The following is a 23232-nucleotide window of genomic DNA, read 5'->3' on the forward strand; positions in this document are numbered from 1 at the left end:
TTAACATACTGACACTAGCTATCATGTAGTATTTATATGTACATTTTATTATACATAATTTATATTATATTCACATGTATCTAACATAATTTTAACTTATTTGTTACATTTATGGTCTGTCTCTCTGGCTAGCGTGTCAGCTCCGCGAGGACAAGGAAGAATCCCTAGCACCTGGCCCACAGCTTGAACTCCATAAATGTCAAATGAATGAACTCCTTTGGCCACCTGAACCTCAGCTTTCCCATCTGTAGGATGGGTGTGCCTTTCCATCTGGAGGTACCCTCATGTTCCGCTCCCTTTTCCTACTGCCCTCGCCGCCCACTCAGCTCCCAGCACGGCTCCTAGAATTCCACAGCCCAGGTTTTCATTTCCCCTTACCCTGGGCGCTGATGCCCACCACGTGCACCAGGCACTGGCTGACCCGGACTACCACCCCCAGCATGCCTCGCGCGTTAGGGAAGTACCACAACGCGTAGGGGTGTCTGGGTCTGACACAGGCGCCGGCGGCGCGGGAGAAGGGGCGGGCGCCCCTCTAGCTAAGCACCTATGGTGCGTCCCAAACCGGGGGCCCTCCAAGGCCCCGCGCTTCCGAGCTCCGCGCAAACTCTGGCTCTTCTTGCACGACGAAGGTGGTTTGCTCTTCCGTTGCCCCGTGGCTTCGGCTCATCTCCAGCAGGAAGGCGAGGCTTCCGCCCGGCGCAGGGGGTGAGCTGGAGCGCGGTACCCCCAAACCTCTGGACAGCATTTGAGGGAGGGAGTTCAATTTCGGGGATCCCCGAGTGGGCATATTTGGAGGCTCCGGGCCCCGGGTGGCATTTAGAGATGGCAGTTTTTGAGGGAACCCTTAGTAAGTGGCGTTTAGGGACTCCGGAGTGGGATTTGGGGGTCTGTTTGAAGAGCGTCCCTCGGAGGCAGGGTTTAGATACCCCTCCGAGGCAGGGTTTATACCTCTTGGAGGCAGGGTTCAGGGGGATGTTTGGGGAGACTCCTAGGGTCCGTGTATGAGTACTCTGTCCATGGGGCAGGGTTTGGTGTACTTTCCAAGGGTAGAGGCAAAGTTTGAGGTTTCTGAACTCAAGGCGGAATTTTGGGAGGGCTTGTTTCAGGAAAGGTCCTGGTGACAGTAGGAGCATTAGAGACCGACGTGGCATGGGGAGGTACCTATGGCCTTTGTGACCTCTGGCTCTATTATGATGTCTCACCACACTTGGGTACTAGAGGCGGAGGGACTGGACACGGTGGGGCCCCCACAGTTTTAGGAAGAGGAGCCCCCGGCCCAGGCTGGGGAAGGGACACCGGAGCCTACTTTGCTGGGCTTTTCCCCGAAGGGACTGGGTGCCACCGGGCCTTCGTTGTCCGTGGCTTTATTCGTTATTCATGAGGAGGTGGGCTGTTGAGGAAGCCCATTTTTGCCTCTTTTGCACCTGGTCCGTTGAAAGTATCAGGTTGTGAATTATTCACGAGGGGGCGGATCAGCGTGCTGAAGGGGCGTCAGTCTGCCGGGCAAATTAGATCTCACTGATTAAGCATCAAGGTGAGTAGTCCGCCCCGATGTTTCCATGGCTTTTCTAGGAGTATTGTGCATAATTCATGAGGGGCGTAGCTTTTACAGCTTCACCTGCAGGATCTGCTGTTAGCTTTCCCTGATAGGTTTCAGGATTTAAGTCTTGTATGTAGTGAAGGGATGAGGCCTCGCTCATTGTTCATTCTTTATGGCTCAGTAATCCCAGATTATCGACAAAGGGTCTAACTTCAAATCGCATCGATCCTTGCCAGCTGTGTGATCTTTGGCAAATCTTTCTGTGAGCCTGAAAAAAAATGGGTATGAGCATAATGATGATCAGATTAGTTTACACTCATTTAGCACTTTATTAGCCCATTTAATCCCCACAACAATCCCAGGAGGTAGGTTATTATCATCCCATTTTATAGATGAGGAAACTGGGACACCAGGAGGCTAGGTAATTTGCCTAAGGTTACTCACAGTCAGTGACTGGCTGACCTAGGATTCAGACCCAGTCAGTCTAGTTCAGGGTCTGTAGTTTTAATCAAATACTACATTGTTCTGCCCTCACACACCCTACTTAATGGTACTACCACTGTTAGTCCTATAGCACTATGTGCCAGGCACTGTTCTGAGCCATTTCAACATATTTCTTCATTTAAACTCCATCACAAGGTAAGTTACCATTGTTTTCATTTTAGGGGTTGGGAAACAGTGGCACTGAGAAGTGAAGTGTCTGGCCCCAAGTCACACAGCTAGTCATCAGTGGGTGGAAATGATTTTTGTGAGGGGTTAAAAACCTTCTAAGAAGGTCACCTTTGAGCTGAGACCTGAAGGACGAGAGGGAACTGATTTCCTGCTCTGCGTTCCTGAGACCAGTGGCACAATGCATGGAGAGGAAACCCTGCATAGTGGGTGATCAGTGATGTGATTTATTATTATTATTATTCAACAGAAATGTATTGGGTGCTTATTGTGTGCCTGGGGCTTTGAGGTACAGTTGTATCTCTGATGACCTGGTAGTCTATCCTACCTATTTAATGGATATGGGTGACCTTACCTTAGCATTCTGTTTTCCAGTGTAATTCTGGAATGGTGTTTCAAGGCATTATTTTTTAAAAATAATGCCCCAAATGGAGGTTCCTCTAGTAGCTGGGTTTTATATTAATATAAATATAACATTTTATATTAATATAAATATAACGTTTTATATTAATATAATGTTTTATATTAATATAAAATATATTTACATATTACCTTTATATTAATATATAATGCTCAAAAACCTTAACAGTTCCCTGTGCCAACACTGCTCTGAGCTCATTCCAAAGTTCATCTTCTCTGGTTTTCATAGTAACATATTTTGCCTTTATAAGGTAGATGGGTTCTATTACTATCTCCATTTTGCAGTTGTAGAAACTGAGGCACCTGCCAAAGACATGTAGTAAATCTGGATTTGGCGGAACCAAGGCAGCCCTGGTTCATGTGCACTTAGTCAAGGGTGGGGAGGAGGCATTTACACTTCCCCTGGGTTTCCCCTGTGGCTCTGCAGCATCTTTCATTATGCATGAACAGGAAGGCATGACCATGTTGCCTTGTCTGGAGTACCAATAGCCCCTACTTGCTGGGCAGTGCTGTCTTGAGTATTTCTGTCCATCCAGACTCATGCATAATTCACGAGTAACTGAATGGGACCTTTCATGACCTCGCTGAGTCTCCAGGTTTAGCCACTGCAGCATCACCATTCATTATTCATGAGCGGGGGGGGTAGTGTGTTTTACCTGTGTTAGCCCTATTTCCCTGCTTACAGGGTATTAGATGCAGCCATAGGCGGACCTGTCTCTTTTGTTCTTGCCCACCGGGCCTCATGCATTATTCATGAGAAGATGTAGCCTCGGTCCGCTTGACTTCCTGGCTGCAGCAAAATTATTCATTATTCATGAGCATGGGGCGTGGCTTCCATGTTTCAACATTGGCTTTCTGGATGCAGTGTGTTAGTCGACCAGCCACCCGGCCTCATGCATAATTCACGATTAGGAAATGTGGCCTTGCAGTCCTTTCTTGGTTCCCATGGTAGCCTGGCTGTAACAAAGTATTCTTTATTCATATTCCCATGGGCATGGCCTCTATGTGGTTTTACCTGTTTTCCTAGTTACGGCCACAGTAGCCAGCCACCAGATGGAGCTATTCCTCTTCGAATGAGTCACAGACAGTGTGGGACTCTCATATACATGATTCATGAATGGGCGCGGCCTGCCTGCATCCGGGTTTCTGGGGGTGGTGCCCAAGGTTTTGTTCCGGCCCCAGGCTCCGCGGTCGCCATCTTGTGTCGGCGGCGGAGGTGAAGGAGGTGGCAGGGACGAGCAGGATCACTACAGCCGGGAAAGGAGAAGACAGCGGCGGTGATTCTAGGCGGCCCAGGCGGCGGGGAGGAGGAGGAGGAGAAGGAGGAGGGTGGCGGCGGCCGGGCTTGGCTTCGGCTCCTAGAGGAGTTGGCGGCGGCGCGACCCGGGGAACCGGCATTGGTAACAAACGTCCTTTCTCGGCGCCTTGGCCGGGGCAGAGGTTTCGGGAAGTAGTGCCGGATCTGGGCCGGCGCTGGGCCAGGCTGATGTCGGGGCGGGCAGTGATGACTGGTACGCTAGGGTTCGGAGGGAAGAAGCAGGGGGCAGTTCTTGGGGCGGGGCCAGTTCCCATCCGGGACCAGCCCAATCACTTCGAGCTCCGAAATCTGACCTTGGGGTCAGACCCCCAGGATCTGCTTTTAGAGCTTCAGGCTAGCATTCCTAGTCAGGGACCTGGCCCGATCTCAAACCTTGCATCGCGGGTCGGAACTCCCTTCAGTCAGCAGTAGAGACTTACCGGGTCGGCATTCCTGGTCAAAGCCTCTTACCAGTGCATGTGGTTAAAGATCTTCCCCAGGATCTCTCTTCAGACAACCTAGTCTCAGTATTTGCCCTCGCGGCTTCCAGGAGGGATCAGACCTTAGGGAGGGTCCATTTGACTTCATTCATCTGATAGAGAGTCTTCTCTAGCATCTTCCTTCAGAATCACCCTCCCCTGCGACACACAATCGATCTACTCTCAGAGCTTCCAAGAGATCTAGACCCTGTGAAAGGCCATTTGGGCCTGGCCTCCATGTCGGAGACCCCTCCTTCACATCTCAGGGGTCTCCTAACCCCACCCCGGCCCTAGCATCTTCCATCCTAAACCCCTCCAGGCCAGCGTTTTAATTCAGAGACACCCCTCCGCATTCACCTTTAGAGACTCCTTTAATTCCTAGAATCTGCTCTCAGGGACTTCGTCTACTTTAAGGGAATGCCTCCTTTTCTGTATTCTCTTCAGAGACAACCCCTTGCAGGGCTCAGCATCCCCCCATCAGACCCCCTAACCCCTAGTATTTCGGACAGAGCCTCCCAGGGGACCAGACACGAGGGACGAACTGTTTGAACATATAATCCTCCATCAGATGTATCCCTGCCAGCCTCTGCCATTGCAGACCCTGTTGGCTCCTGGCCCCCTCCATCAGAGACTTGCCTCTCATATCCCCCCCCCCTTTAATCAATCTCTGCCTTCAAAAGCCAACCAGGGTTCCACCTTCTCTCACAGATCCCTTAAACCTCACATTGAGCCTAAAATCTATCCTCAGAACCTTTCAAGATCCCAGCATCTCCAGTCAGGCTTTCAGCTTCTGTTTTCAGCTTTGTAGGACCCCAACATCACTGTCATTTGTCCCTTCCCACAGCAGGCCCAGTTGTCCTCCATCAGAGTAGAAAACCCCCTTCTCAGCATCTACTCTCAGAGCCTTCATGGGATCCCACGTAATTAGTCAGAGAAACCCAACCCCACTTGGGGACCTAGCCAGTATTTGCTTACTGAACTTTCTAGGGCCAGAACTGTCTGGGCTCAGCCTCCTCTTTCCACTCTTGAGTGACTGCAGGACCTAGCAAGTACCAATCAGATCAACACAAGGCCTTTGTGCTCCATTGGAAATCCCTCCCCAACCCCACCCTGAGCTTTAGTATCCACCCTCATAGCCTCCTGGGACTCTGACATCAGTGTCAGAGACAATTCTTCTCTTGCAGGTCCCTATTATTTTTGGTCAAAGATTTCCCTCTGCCACCAGCAGAGACACCCCCCCCCCAGGGCCCCAGCATCCTATGGAGAACACCCCGGCGGCCCCCAGACCCCAGCATCTTCCTGCAGCCTCCTTTGGCCCCGGAATCCCCCACCCATTTCCTCTGCAGCCTCCAGCCTCTAGTGCAATTTTCTGCACCTTTTCTAAAAGCTGTTTTTCCAAGGACCCAAATTTGGGTCTTAACAACCTTGCCTGGCGCCGCCCCTCCTGCCCCCCAGTGCTTCTAACATCCCCTTTCCTGTCTCCCTCTGAGCCTCCATGTGCTCAGACAACTCCTGACTCCTCTCCTTTGTATTCTCAGGGATTTCTCAGTTAATCCCTTCCAGGAGGCTTGACAGGCCCCAGCATCCCTACCTAGCTTTTCTCCATACTGATAACCTGACCCTGTGCCTTCCCCCTCTCAAATCTGCCCAGGACTCTAACCTCAAACCTTCTTCTCTGCTTTTGATGGTAGAGAATGCCCAGGCTTCAAAATCACCAGGCAATTTCTGAAACTCTCTAAGCCTCAGTTCAGCTTTGCTGAACAGTTGATGGTATTTGCATCCTAACTGGGGCCTGAGCATATGTTCAGGGGGAAAGGGTATCAATTTTATGCTGGGAATAGGGGATCTTTAGCTCCTTCCTGGGGTTTCTTCCCCAGACCCCTTCTGCTTGCCTTGAGACTGGCCTGTTCCAAACCTCTGCAGTTGAAATCCACTCTCAGATCATCAACCAAAACTTGCTTAGAATCCTTGCTGGCAGCACTAGCTACCCAGAGTTAAAAGGTCCTGATAGCAAAGATCTCTTAGGCCTGGATCATCTCTGATTTAGGGAATGGGGAGATGGTGTGTCCCAAACAACCAAACCGGTGACAAGGCAAGGAGATAACTCCAGTAATGGAGGCTTTTGCAGATGCCCAGGGAGGAGCTTATGTCCTCAGATCGCTGAGTTCTGACCACAGACCTTGACTTTTTTAATCTCCCTAGCAGCTCCTTGAGGATAGTTCCATTTGTTCCTGCTTTGGGGGAAAAAGTGGGGCTCAGAGGAAATGCGATCCCTACCCCACGTCAGGAAGCCAGTAAATGGAAAAATGGGATTTGCCTGGGTCTTCCTGTTAACTCACCAAGTCTCTCCCTACCTAGGCTGGGTTTTAGCATTCCCAGCAGTTCAGCTGGGTGACTTGGCCCTAGGCAGCCTCCTGGGTCCCCTTCCCTCACTTCTTAGCCTTGGGAGCTGGGCCCTGGGTCCTGACTCTCTTCCCTCAGGAGGCATTTGGCAAACAATCCAGCACCAGCTGCATGACTCTGGGCAAGTGACTGGAGTTCTCTGAGCCTTTGTTTTCTTTTTTTGTGATGTGGGTATAAGGTTATCTGGTTTGTGGGCATTGTTAGGATTAGACAAAGCCCTTTACCCTGTGACTGATAGGCAGTAAGCTCTTAGTAGATGGTGGGGAGCCCTCGTCATCTTGTTTAGTGCTACAATGTGACAGGTGCCAAGATGGAATCTTAGGTACAGGGAGGGTACTTGGTGTGACTGGGTGTCAGAAAAGGCTCTGTGTAGGAGAACAGAGGCTTAGAGGAGCATTGTGGGTGAGGGGGAATGATCGGGGATCCTGCCGTCTCTCCCCGCCCTCAAGACATCACTTCCACAGCAGGACTGCATTGTTCTGTCTCTGGGACCTAGTCCTCGTAAGCTCGGGTTTTCCTGTTTGTCTGGCAAAGACAATCAACCCTGCCTTACAGGGGTGGGACCATTGAGGGGATGAAATGCCGTATCGTCGGGAGGCAGCCTGGGTCTCAGGGTCAGCAGATTCTGGTGTGGTTCCGGCTCGGCTACTCTGGTTGTGGGTCCCTTCATCAAGTCACCAAAACATCTCTAGCGGATTTTTTTCCTCCAGTGTGAGTTGGGGGATGTTACTGATAGTAGTCCAAACCTCATGGGGGTGCCCTGAGGACAAAGTGAGGCACAGCTCATAAAGTGCCTAGTTTGACATTTGGCACAGGGAGGACTCCTGATACACATGCAGCCATCGTTACTGTTGGCCTGTTTACAGGGCTCCACATGCAGACAAGGCGTGGGAAGTGTGTGTTTTCTGTCTCCCAGTGACCTCTTTTATGAGCCCTGAGTGTTTTCCCCTCCCAGAGCTTGGGGTGGCAGGAGGGAATTGGACTTTGTAAAACTCTCCTCCCTAAGCCCCTCTGGGGACTGAGTTCTCGGCAAGGTATCTCCTGCCATCATGCTACCCTGGTGGATGTCTGAGCTGCATTTCCCTCCTGCACGCCTGTTGCCGGGGTTAAGGGAGAGGAGAATGGCTGCTTGCTCTTGCCTACCTGCTCTGTGCGAGGCTCTCTGGTCTGGGTTAAATCTCATCACCTCAGCAGCTCCATGGGGTAGGTAAGTGGTATTATCACTGCTTTTTTACAGGCAAGGGAACTGAGCCCAGAAGGGTTAAATGAGAACAGTTGAGTGGCAGGGTCTGACCTGAAGTTACATCCTTCCTCTGACTCCCCAACAAGTACATTCTTCTTGTCACTCCTCCCCGCCCTCCCCCCCCCAGGATTGCAGTCTCTCCCTCATTATGCTGGCTGGGGAGAAAGGCGAATGGCCTAGTGGTCAGCAGCATGGATTGCAAGCCAGACCATGGGTTCGGATCTTAGCTGTGACAGCTGTGTGACCCTGGGCAAGTCACCTTACCTCTCTGTCCCTGTCTCCTGTTCTGTAAAATGGGGCTATTAGCCCTTATGTCTCTGGTTTTCCCACAGTCGCTGCTAACCAACAGAAACACGCATGTGCCCCAGGCTCACCTCTGACCTTTTTTTTTCCCTCCAGATGTCCAGCTCGCCGCTGTCCAAGAAACGTCGCGTGTCCGGGCCTGATCCAAAGCCGGGTTCTAACTGTTCCCCTGCCCACTCTGTGTTGTCCAACGTGCCCTCTGTGCCAACCAACGTGAGTGTCTTCCTCCTGGAGACAGGCAGGAGAGGTGGTGGGAGGGGAAGCTTTTTGTGTTGCTGTCTGTCCGTTCCTGCCCTACTCCTGTGGTCTCCCTGAACCTGTTCCTCCCCTCCATCCCTAGGGAATGGCAAAGAACGGCAGTGATGCAGACATAGATGAGGGCCTTTACTCCCGGCAGCTGTAAGTGGGGACAAGGTGGGACTGCGAGGTGGGTGGAGCGCTGAGAGCAAAGGTCAGGAGGGCCTGGCCCTGACCTGTGACGCCCCCTAACCTGGCAGGTATGTGTTGGGCCATGAGGCAATGAAGCGGCTCCAGACGTCCAGCGTGCTGGTGTCAGGCCTGCGGGGCCTGGGCGTGGAGATCGCCAAGAACATCATCCTTGGTGGGGTCAAGGCCGTCACCCTGCATGACCAGGGCACCGCCCAGTGGGCTGACCTCTCCTCCCAGGTACCTCGTCCCATCCTCCTCCTCCCCTGCCGAGGCCCGAGCCTCCCGCCACCCCCCGGGCTCTGCAGTCAGTGCCCTCCTTCCCTCACTCCCCTTGGCAGTTCTACCTGCGGGAGGAGGACATTGGGAAAAACCGGGCTGAGGTCTCCCAGCCCCGCCTCGCTGAGCTCAACAGCTACGTGCCTGTCAGCGCCTACACTGGGCCCCTCGTGGAGGACTTCCTCAGCGGCTTCCAGGTACCTGGGCCCACCGCTCCGCCTCCGCCCGGTTCTCTCAGAGCCTGTCTCTGGTTTGCTTGCTGCATCAATACTTAACGGGCTGGCGCATGTGCCAGATGTCATGCTGAGGATGCAGACAGGGGATGCGGGCAGGATTTAGAGCCCGGACCTGCCTTTTCAAGGGGGAAGATGTGAGCCTACAGGCCTTACAGCATAGTGGTTCCGTGCCCACCCTGGAGCCAGATGGCCTTGGTGCGGGTTTCTGGTTGTCCTAGTGGGACCTCGGGCAGGTTGCTGAGTCTCCTGTGCCTTCCTTTGGTCTGTTTGTAGACATGGGAGTGGTAGGAATGCCGTCTTCATAGAGAGTTTGTGAGGGCTAAGCACTTAGAATAGTAGCTGGCATGTGATAAGGGCCATCTGGTTGGTTGTTAGCTAAAAACTCTGGGCTAGAAAGAGGAGCTGTGAGTGCTGAGATTCTGCCCTGGGGTGTCCCAGCGAGCCTGGACGCTGCTGCCGAACCCTGATGTCACAGTGGGAGCTCACCTTGATGGGAATGGGTGGGCATTCAGGCGGAGAGCAAAGCCCGGAGGATCTTGGCTGAGCAGGTGTTGTCTTGAGAATTGGGAGCAAGTGGGTGTGGTAGGAGTGAGCTCAGACTTTGGCTGGGGAGGAAGCTTTACTTGTGTCTCGCAGGGCATGGCAGGGTTTTAGGCAGGCAGCAGTGGGTGTTGTTGGCAAATGAAGGAGTCAGCTGTTCTCCAAACTCTGTCCTCCCAGCTGCCTCTTTTCCTTGCCTGCTGTGGTCTAGGGATTCACATTTCCCTTCAGTGAGTTTCGCCCTAGTTGAATCTGATACAAAGTAGATACTTTGTGTCTGTGTAAGCTGAACCAGCAAATCCTTAAGGTCTCCCTGAGCCCTTGTACCAGCCTCCCTCCATTGTCTTTTCCTCTCCCCTCGGCCCTACTACTGCTTGGCCCTCCCTCGCCTGAGCCGCCTCCTCTCCACAGGTGGTGGTCCTCACTAACACCCCCCTGGAGGACCAGCTGCGGGTGGGTGAGTTCTGTCACAGCCGTGGCATCAAGCTGGTGGTGGCAGACACGCGGGGCCTGTTTGGGTGAGTACCTCCTACCCTCTTCCCCCGACCCATCAAGACCCGGTCAACCCCCCCAAGCTCTCCCTGCCCTCAGCCCCCCTCGGCTCCCCGGATTTTGGATGCCGTGTGTTGACGTCTCCCCATGTAGCATGAGCGCCATCTGATGCCCTGCAGTGATGGGCTGAATTTGCTCAGCAGCTACTCGCTGCATCTGGAGGGACACATGAGGTCCCTGTGCACATGGGACTCAGGCATCAGCCCTGTTGCCTCCCTCTACAGGCAGCTCTTCTGTGACTTTGGAGAGGAAATGATCCTCACAGACTCCAATGGGGAGCAGCCGCTCAGTGCTATGGTTTCCATGGTCACCAAGGTGAGGAGGCCAGCCTCAGGGGTCCTGGCGGGCAGATGAGCAGCAGCAGGCTTTCCTGTCTGCTCCTGGTACCCTGGGCCTGCTTCTGAGGCACTCCTCCTTTAACCAGGACAACCCCGGCGTGGTTACTTGCCTGGATGAGGCCCGACATGGCTTTGAGAGTGGCGACTTTGTCTCCTTTTCGGAAGTACAGGGCATGATTGAACTCAATGGAAGTCAGCCCATGGAGATCAAAGTCCTGGGTGAGCTAGGGCCATGGGGAATCAGGGGAGATGGAGGTGTGTCCCTGGGCTCCACGTGAGCGGAGACACATTCTGGGTGTCTGAGATGAACCAGAGACAGAGTCCCCTGGGGCCCACCCAGAGCTGGGGACCTCGGGGCAGAGGTGCTGTCTCGGGTTTGAGCTGTTCCTAGACTAGGTCACTGGTATCTGCACTGAGGGGGGAAAGGTCTCTGGTGTCTGAACAGAGCAGATGAGAGGGTCCACTCGTGTCTGAACTAATCCAGACAGGGAACAGAATGTCTTCTGGTATAGACTTGGGGTCGGGTGCACAAGGTCTCGGGCTCTAAGCTGGCTCTGGGACGGGGGAAGATAGTTTCTAACGTTCACGTGGAACCTGGGCTGGAGAGGAGACGGCTCCTGATGTCTGAGCTGGCTCTGGGAAGGGTTTTTCCTCATCCTGTGGGTCTGGGCAGTTTTAAGGGGGTTGGGTAGTCTGACAGCTTCCCTGTCTACTGTAGGTCCTTACACGTTTAGCATTTGTGACACCTCCAACTTCTCCGACTACATCCGTGGCGGCATCGTCAGTCAAGTCAAAGTACCGAAAAAGATCAGCTTTGTGAGTGTGGGGGATAGTGGGCTGTGGGAGCGCTCCTGGGCATTTCCGGTTCTCCGTTCCTCTCTTCTGGTTCTAATGCCCTGCACCCCCACAGAAATCCTTGCTGGCCTCCCTGGCAGAGCCTGACTTTGTGATGACGGACTTTGCCAAGTATTCCCGTCCTGCCCAGCTGCACATTGGCTTCCAGGCTCTGCACCAGTTCTGTGCTCAGCACGGCCGACCCCCTCGGCCCCGCAATGAGGTGGGTGGGTGGGTGAACCAGCCAGTTCAGGTGACCTTGGCACTGAAGGCCCTCCATGCCTCTCTACGGGCTCCCCCCACTTCTGGTGGAGTGGCCTGACAGGCGCGCTCTTGATTCCTTCTGCCCCACCAGGAGGATGCGACGGAGCTGGTGACCTTAGCACGGGCTGTGAATGCTCGAGCCCTGCCAGCAGTGCAGCAGGACAACCTGGATGAGAACCTTATCCGGAAGCTGGCATATGTGGCTGCTGGGGATCTGGCGCCCATAAACGCCTTCATTGGGGGCCTTGCTGCCCAGGAGGTCATGAAGGTCAGCACAGGGGGAGAAGGGCAGCGTTGGGGTGGGCCAGGCACCTCCCTGACTCCATCACTTGTCCATCTGTGACAGTCCCCAGTTGGTCACTGCCACTTCCTCTCTCCTGCCCCATCCCCAGGCTTGCTCTGGGAAGTTTATGCCCATCATGCAGTGGCTGTACTTTGACGCACTGGAGTGTCTCCCTGAGGACCAAGAGGCCCTCACAGAGGACAAGTGCCTCCCAGTATGTGAACGGGGGCCCTGGGGAAGGTGTCATTGGGGACGTTTCTGGTGAGGCCCCTCTCTGACCCTCCTCCCTTTGCATTCTTCAGCGCCAGAACCGTTATGATGGGCAGGTGGCTGTATTTGGCTCAGACCTGCAAGAGAAGCTGGGCAAGCAGAAGTACTTCCTGGTGAGCGATCCCCTTGGACACCCATTTCCTTCATCTCCCTGGCCTCTGGCCACTTCTTACCAGTCTCCTCCTGCCTCCTGAGGGAGGCTCTTTTGATTCTTGTATCTCTGTCGCATAACTTTAGCCATTTTTTTTAATCTTGAGGGAAAACTTGGTGTGTCCTTCGGTTTGCCTCATCTTGTGCCTTGTGTCTCTTCCTTCAGGTGACCCTGGGTTATTTCTTAGAGCCCTGGCACTTGATGTGACACTAAACAGTCTTCCCTTCTCTTGCTGTCTTCAGGGGAAGTGAGGAGTGACGGGTGGCTTCACGCTGACCTGCAGCACCCTGACCAGCCTCTGTGTCTCTTCTCGGCTGTCTTCTAGGTGGGTGCAGGGGCCATTGGCTGTGAACTGCTCAAGAACTTTGCCATGATTGGGCTGGGCTGTGGGGAAGGTGGAGAAATTGTCATCACAGACATGGACACCATTGAGAAGTCAAATCTGAACAGGCAGTTTCTGTTCAGGCCCTGGGACGTCACGGTGAGTGGGCTTGTCATCTTGTTTCCTCCTGTCTTTCGTTCTCATTCTTTCTGGAAAAGGGGCTTGACTGCCTTTTTTTTCTCCTTCATCTCTTTTCTGGTTTCTCTCTGTCACTCGTTCAATGAAACATTTAATTTCCATTGATTCTACCATTTTTTATCTTCTTTCTTTTTTTCTTTTTCCTTGACTACTAGTGCTGGTTGGGACAATGTGTTGGGGGTCCCAAGTTCAGTGACTCACGAGGAGGACTCAGCATATAGTTCTAATCACCGCTGTGATTTCTTCCACCAAAAGGATGCGAGACAAAATAAGCAAAGGGAACTAGCTCACTGGGAGAAGTCTGGGGGAGACCAGGCACACGTTTCCAAGACTCCTTTCCTGGTGGAGTCGCACAAGACATGCTTAATTCCCCCAGTAGCGAGTCACAATAACATGTGTGAGATGTTGCCAACCAGGGTAGCTCATTAGAGACTCATGGTCCTATCCGTATGGTCCTGTCACGGACTGTCTCCTCCCACACCAGGGAGCCTCCTGAACTCGGGGCCTGGTTCTTCCCAGCATTAAATGAGTCAGCCTTCGGGAGGACAGCTCTGTAGAGATTCGCTGGGTGCACGCATGAATGACTGAGCTCTGTTCCCCCATTCCCACCCTGACCCCCACTAGAAGCTAAAGTCTGACACGGCCGCTGCAGCTGTGCACCAGATGAATCCGCACATCCGGGTGACAAGCCACCAGAACCGCGTGGGCCCGGACACCGAGCGCATCTATGACGACGATTTCTTCCAAAACCTGGATGGTGTGGCCAATGCCCTGGATAACGTGGATGCCCGTGAGTTTGGAGGCGGGGGAGGAGGTCAAGGGCCAAGGTGTGTGTGTGTGTGTATGTACATCGGAGGTGCCCGTCTTCCTGTCCTCAGGAAGGCACTCAGGTGGTGTCGTGACTCCCCGCCCCCCAGGCATGTACATGGACCGCCGCTGTGTGTACTACCGTAAGCCACTGCTGGAGTCGGGCACACTGGGCACCAAGGGCAACGTGCAGGTGGTGATCCCCTTCCTGACAGAATCATACAGCTCCAGCCAGGACCCCCCGGAAAAGTCCATCCCCATCTGCACGCTGAAGAACTTCCCCAACGCCATCGAGCACACCCTGCAGGTGATCAGCGTCGGGGGCAGAGCGCAGGGAGCAGCCGCGTGGCCTCTCGGCCACCAGCCCCTGTGCTTTTTCATTTTCCTCTAAACTTTCCCCTTTCACTCCCCACTGTGCAGCCTCAGTTTCTAGAATGATTCATTCTTTTTTTGCTTTAGTTTTACTTTGAAATTTTTTCAACATTTAGTTAAATACAAAGAATAGTATGGGGAACACTCAGACATGCCTAGATTTAACACTTGTTAATGTTTTGCCGCATTTTGTTCTTAGATTCATGTATTTATTTATTCTTTTGCTGAAGTGTGTCGTGGACATCACAGCACTTCACTCCCTATGTTTCCTCAAAGGGAGGATGTGTTCCCACAAAACATGTTCTCAGCCTCAGCACTGTAGACAGTTGAGGCCTGAAATTCTTTGTCATGGGGGCGTCCTGGGCACTGTGGGATGTTCAGCAGCATCCCTGGCTTCTACCCACTGGATGCCAATAGCACCTTCTTCCAGCTGTGGCAACTAAAAATGTCTTCAGACGTTGCCAGATGTCCCCTGGGGGCAAAATCGCTCCCAGTTGAGAACTGCCGCTGTCTAACCGAAACGCCACCTTCATGCTGAACGGGAGTTAGTGATACTTCCTTACTGTCTCTCCTAGGTATTTATTTGTCTTTAATACTCAGTCCACATTCAGGTTTCCCCCACTGTTGGCTTAAGGTGGATTTAAGAGCTGGTTTTCCAGGATGATTTTGTTTGGGTGGTGTGTATACATACAGAGTACAGAGCAGTGCACATGTCATCTGGCTGAGGTTTTATAAAGAGAACATATGTAGGTGTGCAGCACCCGGACCACAGGCCAGAACCTAAGGGTAAACCATTGTGCTATCAGATGATTCTTAGTACAGTCTGGGAGCAAGCCATTCAGAATGTTTAGTAGCAGTGTGGGGGTGGGAACAAAGTCGGGAGGGAGAAAACCACTCCCCCCCGCCAACTTTCCCTTCCACCTCTGCAGTTGCAGACTAGGCGTGTGTGTGTTCGCGCACCCCCCCCCCCCCCAGTCTCCCCACGTGTGACCTTGGACTCACCCTCTCCATGCCCCTGATTCCTCCTCTGTGAAAGGGAGCTGACAGTAGTGTCTACTTCACAGAGCTGTATAAAGCACTCAGCATTTACTATGTATCTGGTGCTGCCTTAAATAAGCAACATATGTGTATACTTGCAACCCGTGAGGTCGGCGTTACTGTTTACAGTATGTTTTGGAAAGGAGGGCACAGAAGTGTTACTAGGTGTTCCTGAGGTTACAAAATTAGATGCTATGTAACAACTGGGTTTGAACCTGGATCTCTAACATGTATATCCTCCAAACCCCCTTGCCAGTGACTGCATTTACTGTCCTAGAGAGTTCTCAGAATTTTCTGCCTTGTTTGCTCTAAGTCCTCAGGACCTGTATAGGAATTATTTTTGTTTTGGGTCTGAATTTTTTTGTCTTTTTGGTTTTTTTTCCTTTTGAATTATATACATAGCTGAATTTTTTTTTTCTTTACTGAGGCATGACATACTTTGAGTAAGGTACACAGACCTTAATGTTTTCACACATTGACTAGTGTAGCCACTGTCCAGATCAAGTTCAGTTGGTTTTTAAATTGAGGTGCTGGGAGTGGGGAAGGTTGGGAGCAGTGGTCGCGGGGGGGGGGGGGGGGCTTCCCTTCTCCCAGAGCAGCTGCGTTCTTTCTGTTTGATTTATTCGCTGGTGGTCTTTCTGATGCTTCTGGAAGCCCGTTTTGTCAGCCATGGCCATCCGTAACCCATTTGCTCTGTCCACAGTGGGCTCGGGACGAGTTTGAAGGCCTCTTCAAGCAGCCGGCGGAAAACGTCAACCAGTACCTCACGTAAGTCAGCAAAGGCCCCGTCAGGCCGCCTGCCGCCCGCCGCCCGCCAGCCGCGGAGTCCTGCCTGCTCTCCCCGCTGCCGCCCCCAGCCCCAGGCGCGCTTCTCCAGTGAGGCAGCAGATGCTCAGGCCTCGTTGTGCTGGGGGTCCGGACTAGCTTTCCGTGGAGAGAGTGGGGTTGCCCTGGAGCCCGCCCTGGGGCTGCTGTGTAATCTTGCCCCTTTGACCCCTCCGATTCCCGATAGAGACCCCAAGTTTGTGGAGCGGACCCTGCGGCTGGCGGGCACCCAACCCCTGGAGGTGCTGGAGGCCGTGCAGCGCAGCCTGGTGCTGCAGCGGCCACAGACCTGGGCCGACTGTGTGACCTGGGCCTGCCACCACTGGCACACCCAGTACTCTAACAACATCCGGCAGCTGCTGCACAACTTCCCTCCCGACCAGGTAACGCCCACCTGCCGGCTCCGTTTGGAGGAATGCCTTTTCCCGAAACAGAAGCCTGCTGTGAGCTCTCCCCGGGGCGCCTCCCGGTCACCAGTGCAGCTGCGGCAGGCGGCCTACGGCCTGGGGATCTCAGTAGAATGATTGAACCTGACCCGTCTTTTGCCGGCCCCTCTCCTTCGAGCAAGAGACTTCATTTCTGTTGCCCTTCCCTGTGGTGTGGGCTGACTCATACCCGCCTCCCAGGACCCTGGGGGTCATGGGGAGAAATTTTGGAGTTAAGAGCTCAAGAATCAGCGGGGGTTCAAATCGCAGCTCCATTAACACTTGGACAAGTCACCTGGCTTCTCTCTGTACTTCAGTTTGCTCATCAGTGAAGCAGAGATAATAATAATCTGCCTCGTGGGGGCTCTCGGGAGGATTGGCTGGTATTTACTAATGTTAAGCTAGTACAGTGCCAGGTCACTCGTAAGAGTTTGTTAAATGGCTGTTTGTTGCACAAAGTAAGTGCCCAGGAGTTTTCTCAGGGAGGCCCCTGGTTCAGCCTGGCAGCAGAATTTCCATCTACAGGACCCTACAGTCTGGATCGTTCATGATTGACGCCAGCCCCCTGTGCTCACCCAGCTGGGGATAGTGAGTCAGGGCACACCCAGGGCCAAGGTGAGAAGTTAGGAGTGTTGCAGAGGTGTTCCATCTCAGGTCCTGCTCCTCAAAAATCTCTCTACTTCTTTAGCTCACAAGCTCAGGAGCTCCGTTCTGGTCTGGGCCCAAGCGCTGTCCTCACCCACTCACCTTTGATGTCAACAACGTAAGTCTCCTTGCAAGTCTCCTGGGTTCAGGCAGAGGGGCAGGTGGGTGGGTGGAAAGGAGGCTGAGACGCCCCAGCCAAGAGCTGAAGTGCTCACCCTTCCGGGCCCTGCCCTCTCCCAGCCCCTGCACCTGGACTACGTGATGGCTGCCGCCAACCTGTTTGCCCAGACCTATGGGCTGTTAGGCTCTCAGGACCGAGCTGCCGTGGCTACACTCCTACAGTCTGTGCAGGTCCCCGAGTTCACCCCCAAGTCCGGCGTCAAGATCCACGTCTCTGACCAGGAGCTGCAGAGTGCCAATGCCTCTGTTGGTGAGGATGCTGAGCCAGTCGGCCAGGAGTCACCACCCCCACTTGTCCCCTCCCTGCCCAGTCCAGCCTCCCAGCCCGTCCTCTGCCCCGGCACTGCTCTGTGACCCCTATTCTGAGGCTTCCCCACACCATCCTTTGAGACTCCCTTTACAATGAGGTTGGGTTAAATTCTGTCCCTCACTCTCTTCCCCCACCCATACTCTGGCCCTCAGGAGAACTAGCTGTTTCTCTTGTTTTACGTGTATTCGCCTTGAAAAGAGCAACTTTTCTCTGTTTCTCCTCAATCTGTTTATCTGGAGGATACGATTTCCACTAGCGGTCTCCCTCCCTTGATACCTGACCCCATCTTCCCACCCCCATGTTCCTGTGTGTGCGTCTTCACTGTAGTATTGCCCTCCATATCGCTTTCTTCATCTCCCTCCCCACGTCTCTGTCCCAGTTCCCCATCTCTCTCCATCTCTTTCCCCCAGCTCATGCTGTATATCGGGGTAAAGCACCAAATAGTGACTCTTCCAGGCTTTGCAGACCATTTAGCGTCTGCAGCTAATCACCTCTGCAGTTGAGGCACAAAAGCAGCCATACGCAACTTAGAAACGAACGAATGTGGCTGTTTTCCAATACAGTTTTATTTGTAAGACAGGTGGCAGGCTGAATTTGGCTCATAAGACCATAGTTTGCAGATCCCTGGTCTGTGTATTTATCCACCTGGCCTCCCCTCCCTGTCTCTCTCCCTCTATAAAGAATGCATCTGTAGCTGTGTCGGCTCCCTCCGCGTTGACCTCCCACCTCTCTCCCCTGTCTTTCTCTCCATATTATCTTCTCCCATGTCCCTATCTTCCTTCCCAAATATGTACGCCTCATGTTCCTCTGTATATTTCTTCCACTTCTGCATTTCAGCCATATTTCTTCCATCTTTCTCCTCATATACAAGTACATGTATGTCTCTGTATATTGTATATAATGAGTATAAAATATATGTGAAACATGTATGTGTAATGTATATAAGATACATCTATAATGTGTATAAAATCTCTTCTCACCCATCTCACCCTCTATATGCCCCTATTCTCCACTTTCCATATCTTCTGTCCCCCTCTATATCTTTCCTTTATATCCACATCTGCCTATTTCTCCCAACTTCCCCTCCTCTTTTTCTCCTGTATCCTCCATGTCTCCCCATCTCTTTCTACATCATTCTCCCCGAGTCCTACAGCTCTCCCATCTTGATCTCCATCTCCACGTTCTCCTCATGACTTCACTTCAGTTCCTTAGTGTCTCTAGAGATAGCTCTCTCGATTTACTGCCCCCTCCCCCATTCTGTCTTCTTCAGGCTTGTACTCTGTTGTCCTGCTCCATCCACCTCTCCCCATGGCCCTTCCTCTCTCCCAGGATGTCTTTCCTTTTCAGGTCCTTTATCTACCTGAACACCTTTTGCCCCACCTGGGGTCTTGTTTCTACCACAGACCCTGGCCTGGGACCAAAAGGGTTGATGGTGTCCCTCTCTTCCTGCAGATGACAGCCGTCTGGAAGAGCTCAAGGCCACACTGCCCAGTCCCGAAAAACTCCCGGGGTTCAAGATGTACCCCATCGACTTTGAGAAGGTGCTGGATGGGAGCCCTGGGCAGGCAGGGGGATGGGCTAAGCACAGACGGGCTCAGGCAGAATAGGTCTCTGGGGATCTGGAGGCAGCCCCAGGCCTTTGTGGGGATTGGATCACGGGCCTGCTACTTGGCCCTGAACAAATAGGTGCTCCCAGCCATGCCTTTGTGATCTGAGGGCCCAGCAGGTAATTGTAGTGGAGGATACTTGCATCACCAAAGGCCAGGAGTCCTCTTCCCTCTCTGATCCTCTCCTCCCTGTCTCCCTATGTTCCTCCCTTAACTGCCTGCTCATAAAAGGATGATGACACCAATTTCCATATGGATTTCATTGTGGCTGCATCCAACCTCCGGGCAGAGAACTATGACATTCCCCCTGCAGACCGGCACAAGGTGAGGGGAATCTAGACCTGACGTCCCACCCGCTGCCAGGCTGGAGTTGCCCATTTTCCATCCCTTGTGTAGACTCTGCACCCCTTCTGCCTTAACTACCTGCTTCCTGCCTCACAGAGCAAGCTGATTGCAGGGAAGATCATCCCGGCCATTGCCACTACCACAGCAGCCGTGGTTGGCCTTGTGTGTCTAGAGCTGTACAAGGTGGTGCAAGGACACCGACAGCTTGACTCCTACAAGAATGGTTTCCTCAACTTGGCCCTGCCCTTCTTTGGCTTCTCTGAACCCCTTGCAGCACCCCGTCACCAGGTGAGGGCCTGCGTCAGGGCAAGTGGGTTTGTGGGTGGGGTGTTTCTCTGTACGGCTGGCTCTGGTTTGCTTCATAGACTGTCACCAGGAGAGGGTTTCTGTCAGTGTTGTACCTGTTCCTTTTTTGTACCCCCTTGTTCATTTATTCACTCATCATATTTTTTAGTACCTTCTGTGTGCTAAGTACTGGTCTGATTCTGCCTGTGGAAGTCCTCATAAAAGCTATTTGAATATTAGATGATTATTAATAACTGCACAGTAGTAGCGCCCAGCATTTATTGGGTGCTTACTATCATTAAGTGCTTTTACTTATTACTTCATTCATTAATTCACCCAAATATTTATTGAGCACCTACTATATGCTAGGTATTCTTACAGCTGCTAAGATTGTATTAATGAAATAGAAGAACACAATAAATGATTTTGGGACCCCCCCCCCAAAAAAAGAGCAGAATAAGAAAGACTTGAGAGTACCAGGTAGTTTGGGATTTTAAATGTGGGACGGTCAGGAATGGCCTTGCAGAAAAGATAACGTGAGTCCAGACTTGGAGGAGGCGAGGAGACAGGGCCATGCAGGCTTTGCGGGGAGGGTTCCAGGCAGAGGAACCAGTCTCTGCGGGGGTACTGAGGGAGGAGTATGCCTGGCATGTTTGAGGAAGAAGTTATTAGAGCAGAGGGAATGAGAGGATGAGGGGATGGGAGACGGAAGAAGAGAATAGGATTCCAGTGACTTAAGGCCTTGTCGGTTATCATAAGGGTTTCAGTGCTCACTCGGCGAGACGAAAGCCACAAGAAAGCTTTGGGCAGAATCGGCTTGTGGTCTGCCTTAGCATGTCTGCATGAGTGGAGGGGGAGACTGACGGAGGTGGGCCGTCTGGTGGCGCTTGTGCCATTGGCCTGCTCCTTGTCCCGCAGTACTATAACCAAGAGTGGACGTTGTGGGATCGCTTTGAGGTACAGGGGCTGCAGCCCAACGGTGAGGAGATGACCCTCAAACAGTTCCTTGACTACTTTAAGGTGAGGCCCCTTTCTCACTGTCACCCCACCTGGGGGCGGAATGTGCTGGTGACCCGCTAGCCTGAGCACCCCCGTGACACTGCTGTCCCCCTTCCCTCCTCCTCCAGATAGAGCATAAGCTGGAGATCACCATGCTGTCCCAGGGTGTGTCTATGCTCTACTCCTTCTTCATGCCAGCCGCCAAGCTCAAGGAACGGTTGGATCAGCCGTGAGTTGGGTGTCGGGGAGCCTCAACTTGTAGCTCTCCTCCTCCTGTGGGCTGCCCTGCACCTCCTCTGCCCCCAGCTGCCCGCCCCTCCTCACTTACATTTTTGTCTCCCCGACCCTCTGCTCCTCCGCCCCTAGGATGACGGAGATCGTAAGCCGTGTGTCGAAGCGAAAGCTGGGCCGCCATGTGCGGGCGCTGGTGCTTGAGCTGTGCTGCAACGACGAGAGCGGCGAGGACGTCGAAGTCCCCTATGTACGATACACCATCCGCTGAGCCCTCTCCTCTCCTGTAGACGGACCCCAGGCCCCTTCTCCAGACCCCTCTCCAGCCCAGGGCTCCCGTTTGGCCTCTGGCAGTGGCCCAGCTAGCCAAGCGTGGTGTTCCCTCGTCATTCCCTCCCTGAATCCCTCTTGCCGCTGCTTTCTACCTTGTTTGGAACCTGAGTCCTAATAAAGAGTTATTAACCCAGACATGGACACCCTGCTTGTCCCAGGGAAGGAAGGGACTTCCTGGAGCTCTCTGGTTCAGTTGGTAACCCAAAGGGCTCCGCCTCATCCCAGTTTCCTGCCAGTTTCCTGGACAGAGAAAATGTGAAATGTGGAAACTGCCATTTCTTCCTCCTGCCCTCCCTGCTTAGGGAGAAAGGGGGCACCGGTGAGGCCATAGAGAGCAGGTACCTAGGTCCATGTGACTTCGTTTGAGCAGGGTTCAAATTCTGCCTTCCCTATCTCTAGCTCCTAACTCCCTGCCGTGTTGATTTTGAGAGGTAGTGGAGAATAGTGTTTGAGCAAGTCCTTTAACTCCTCTAGCCTTATCCCCCACCTCTGTGAAGCATACAGCATATGCCCTTGCCCACTCCCTCTCATGACTTTTTTTCTTGGCCTATGCTGCTTGGGTGACCTCGCCCTCTCCTTCTGTAAAGAGGAGAGTTAGGGCAACCAGTCGGCCAGGGCTTGGTCAGTGTGGCTTATGTCCTTGGGGAAGATCCCTTCCCACCTGGGTCAAAGCACTCAGACCCTGGACAAGCCTTTAGCATAGTGGCTCCCAGTGCCAAGAATGCCTGTGGTCCCCTTAGTTCAACTTCCCTGCTGCAGGGGGGACTCAGCAGCTCTGCTGGACTGAGGAATGCCAGTGTTTGTGAATGCCAGTGTTTGTGCATACTTTGCAGTTTTGATGAAAATATTTGGCTGAGAACATCCGTAGAGGAAAAGCCCCTTTCCTGTCCTTCAGGCCTGGTCTGCCTGTTGTGAGGCCTCCTACTTTTGAGAAGAGCTGGCTGTGGGTTGTTGATTGGTTCGAGCAGGCAGTAGGAGGCTCACCATGAGCCCCACCAGGACTGCAGAGCTGCCCACACCCCGTCCTTGGTTTTGGCTGAGCACCCTAGACAGTTGAAAGCACCAATCTGACTGGCCACCTGGTGCCTGAGGATGCCACTCATACTTCTGTCCCTCACCCAGCCAGATTCCAACTTCCATTTAGAAACAGACCCCTCATTCCTTCATTCAAACCTGGGTATTGGGAATAGCACAACTTGGCCTGACCCTGACCTGACACCCTTTACAGCCTGTCCCCACATCTGCTGCCTCCTGGGCCAGCTCCAGACCCCAAGTACAGCATATGCCCTTGCCCACCTCCCTCTCATGACTTTTTTTTCTTGGCCTGTACTGCTTCGGTGACCTCATCCTTCCATATTTCCTTTCATTCCCCACCAGGACATTAGGGACTGAAGTGCTGTACCTCTGGCATCCACTTAGTGGTGATGCTGTCTGTCTAGGTCAAGTGGAGAGGTTTTCTTACCACAGTTACTTCTTCCATTATCACTGCTTTAGAGTATGCTAAATACGCCACACTTCTGTCTGCTGTTCCCACTGTTACAGCATCTGACACTTGCACCCAAACTTGATTCCTCTGCCTCCTTTCTCCAGTGTCCCAGTGCCTTCATGGGTACTCTAGACCTTGTTCACTGTATCTCCCTCATTACACCTGATTCTCCAGACACTGCTGTCCCTTCGCCACCACAGCCCCTGGATCCCCTTGCTACCTCATGCGCAGAAAGTATAAGAACAGCTTCCTCATCAAAACCCCTATAAATCTTGGTTGCATCTTAGTTCCCCACAC

At 52.9% G+C, this 23232-nt stretch overlaps 1 protein-coding gene across 7 annotated transcripts; it reads left to right on the forward strand.

The window, feature by feature from the left end:
* Window positions 1–550: 550 nt before the first annotated feature.
* UBA1 (ubiquitin like modifier activating enzyme 1) lies at window positions 551–21584 on the forward strand. 7 transcript variants are annotated; one of them, XM_074359558.1, is made up of 26 exons: window positions 552–705; window positions 8451–8567; window positions 8695–8753; window positions 8852–9020; window positions 9122–9256; window positions 10247–10353; window positions 10612–10702; window positions 10812–10944; window positions 11444–11541; window positions 11636–11782; window positions 11915–12091; window positions 12216–12320; window positions 12409–12489; window positions 12853–13008; window positions 13672–13837; window positions 13926–14161; window positions 15968–16032; window positions 16277–16472; window positions 17203–17277; window positions 17400–17589; window positions 19102–19190; window positions 19488–19580; window positions 19698–19889; window positions 20805–20906; window positions 21014–21114; window positions 21252–21584. In XM_074359558.1, exons 2-26 carry the CDS (start codon window positions 8451–8453, stop codon window positions 21385–21387), a joined length of 3216 nt encoding a protein of 1071 aa, XP_074215659.1. In that variant the 5' UTR covers window positions 552–705; the 3' UTR covers window positions 21388–21584. The 7 variants fall into 7 exon arrangements, with proteins under 7 accessions (XP_074215661.1, XP_074215659.1, XP_074215660.1 ...); XM_010968079.3 differs by having other exon boundaries at window positions 553–705; window positions 13965–14161; XM_074359562.1 differs by lacking the exon at window positions 552–705 and adding an exon at window positions 3792–3906.
* Window positions 21585–23232: the final 1648 nt, after the last annotated feature.

This window comes from Camelus bactrianus, chromosome X (genome assembly GCF_048773025.1).
Source record: "Camelus bactrianus isolate YW-2024 breed Bactrian camel chromosome X, ASM4877302v1, whole genome shotgun sequence".
In the NCBI taxonomy this organism is placed as follows: domain Eukaryota; kingdom Metazoa; phylum Chordata; class Mammalia; order Artiodactyla; family Camelidae; genus Camelus; species Camelus bactrianus.

Excerpts from the sequence above, each read along its gene's own strand:
- UBA1 (XM_074359558.1), top strand. The coding sequence starts at position 8,451 with ATGTCCAGCTCGCCGCTGTCCAAGAAACGTCGCGTGTCCGGGCCTGAT. Across the intron at positions 8,568-8,694 it reads TGCCCTCTGTGCCAACCAAC|GGAATGGCAAAGAACGGCAG; the intron begins GTGAGTGTCTTC and ends CTCCATCCCTAG. Across the intron at positions 8,754-8,851 it reads GGCCTTTACTCCCGGCAGCT|GTATGTGTTGGGCCATGAGG; the intron begins GTAAGTGGGGAC and ends CTAACCTGGCAG.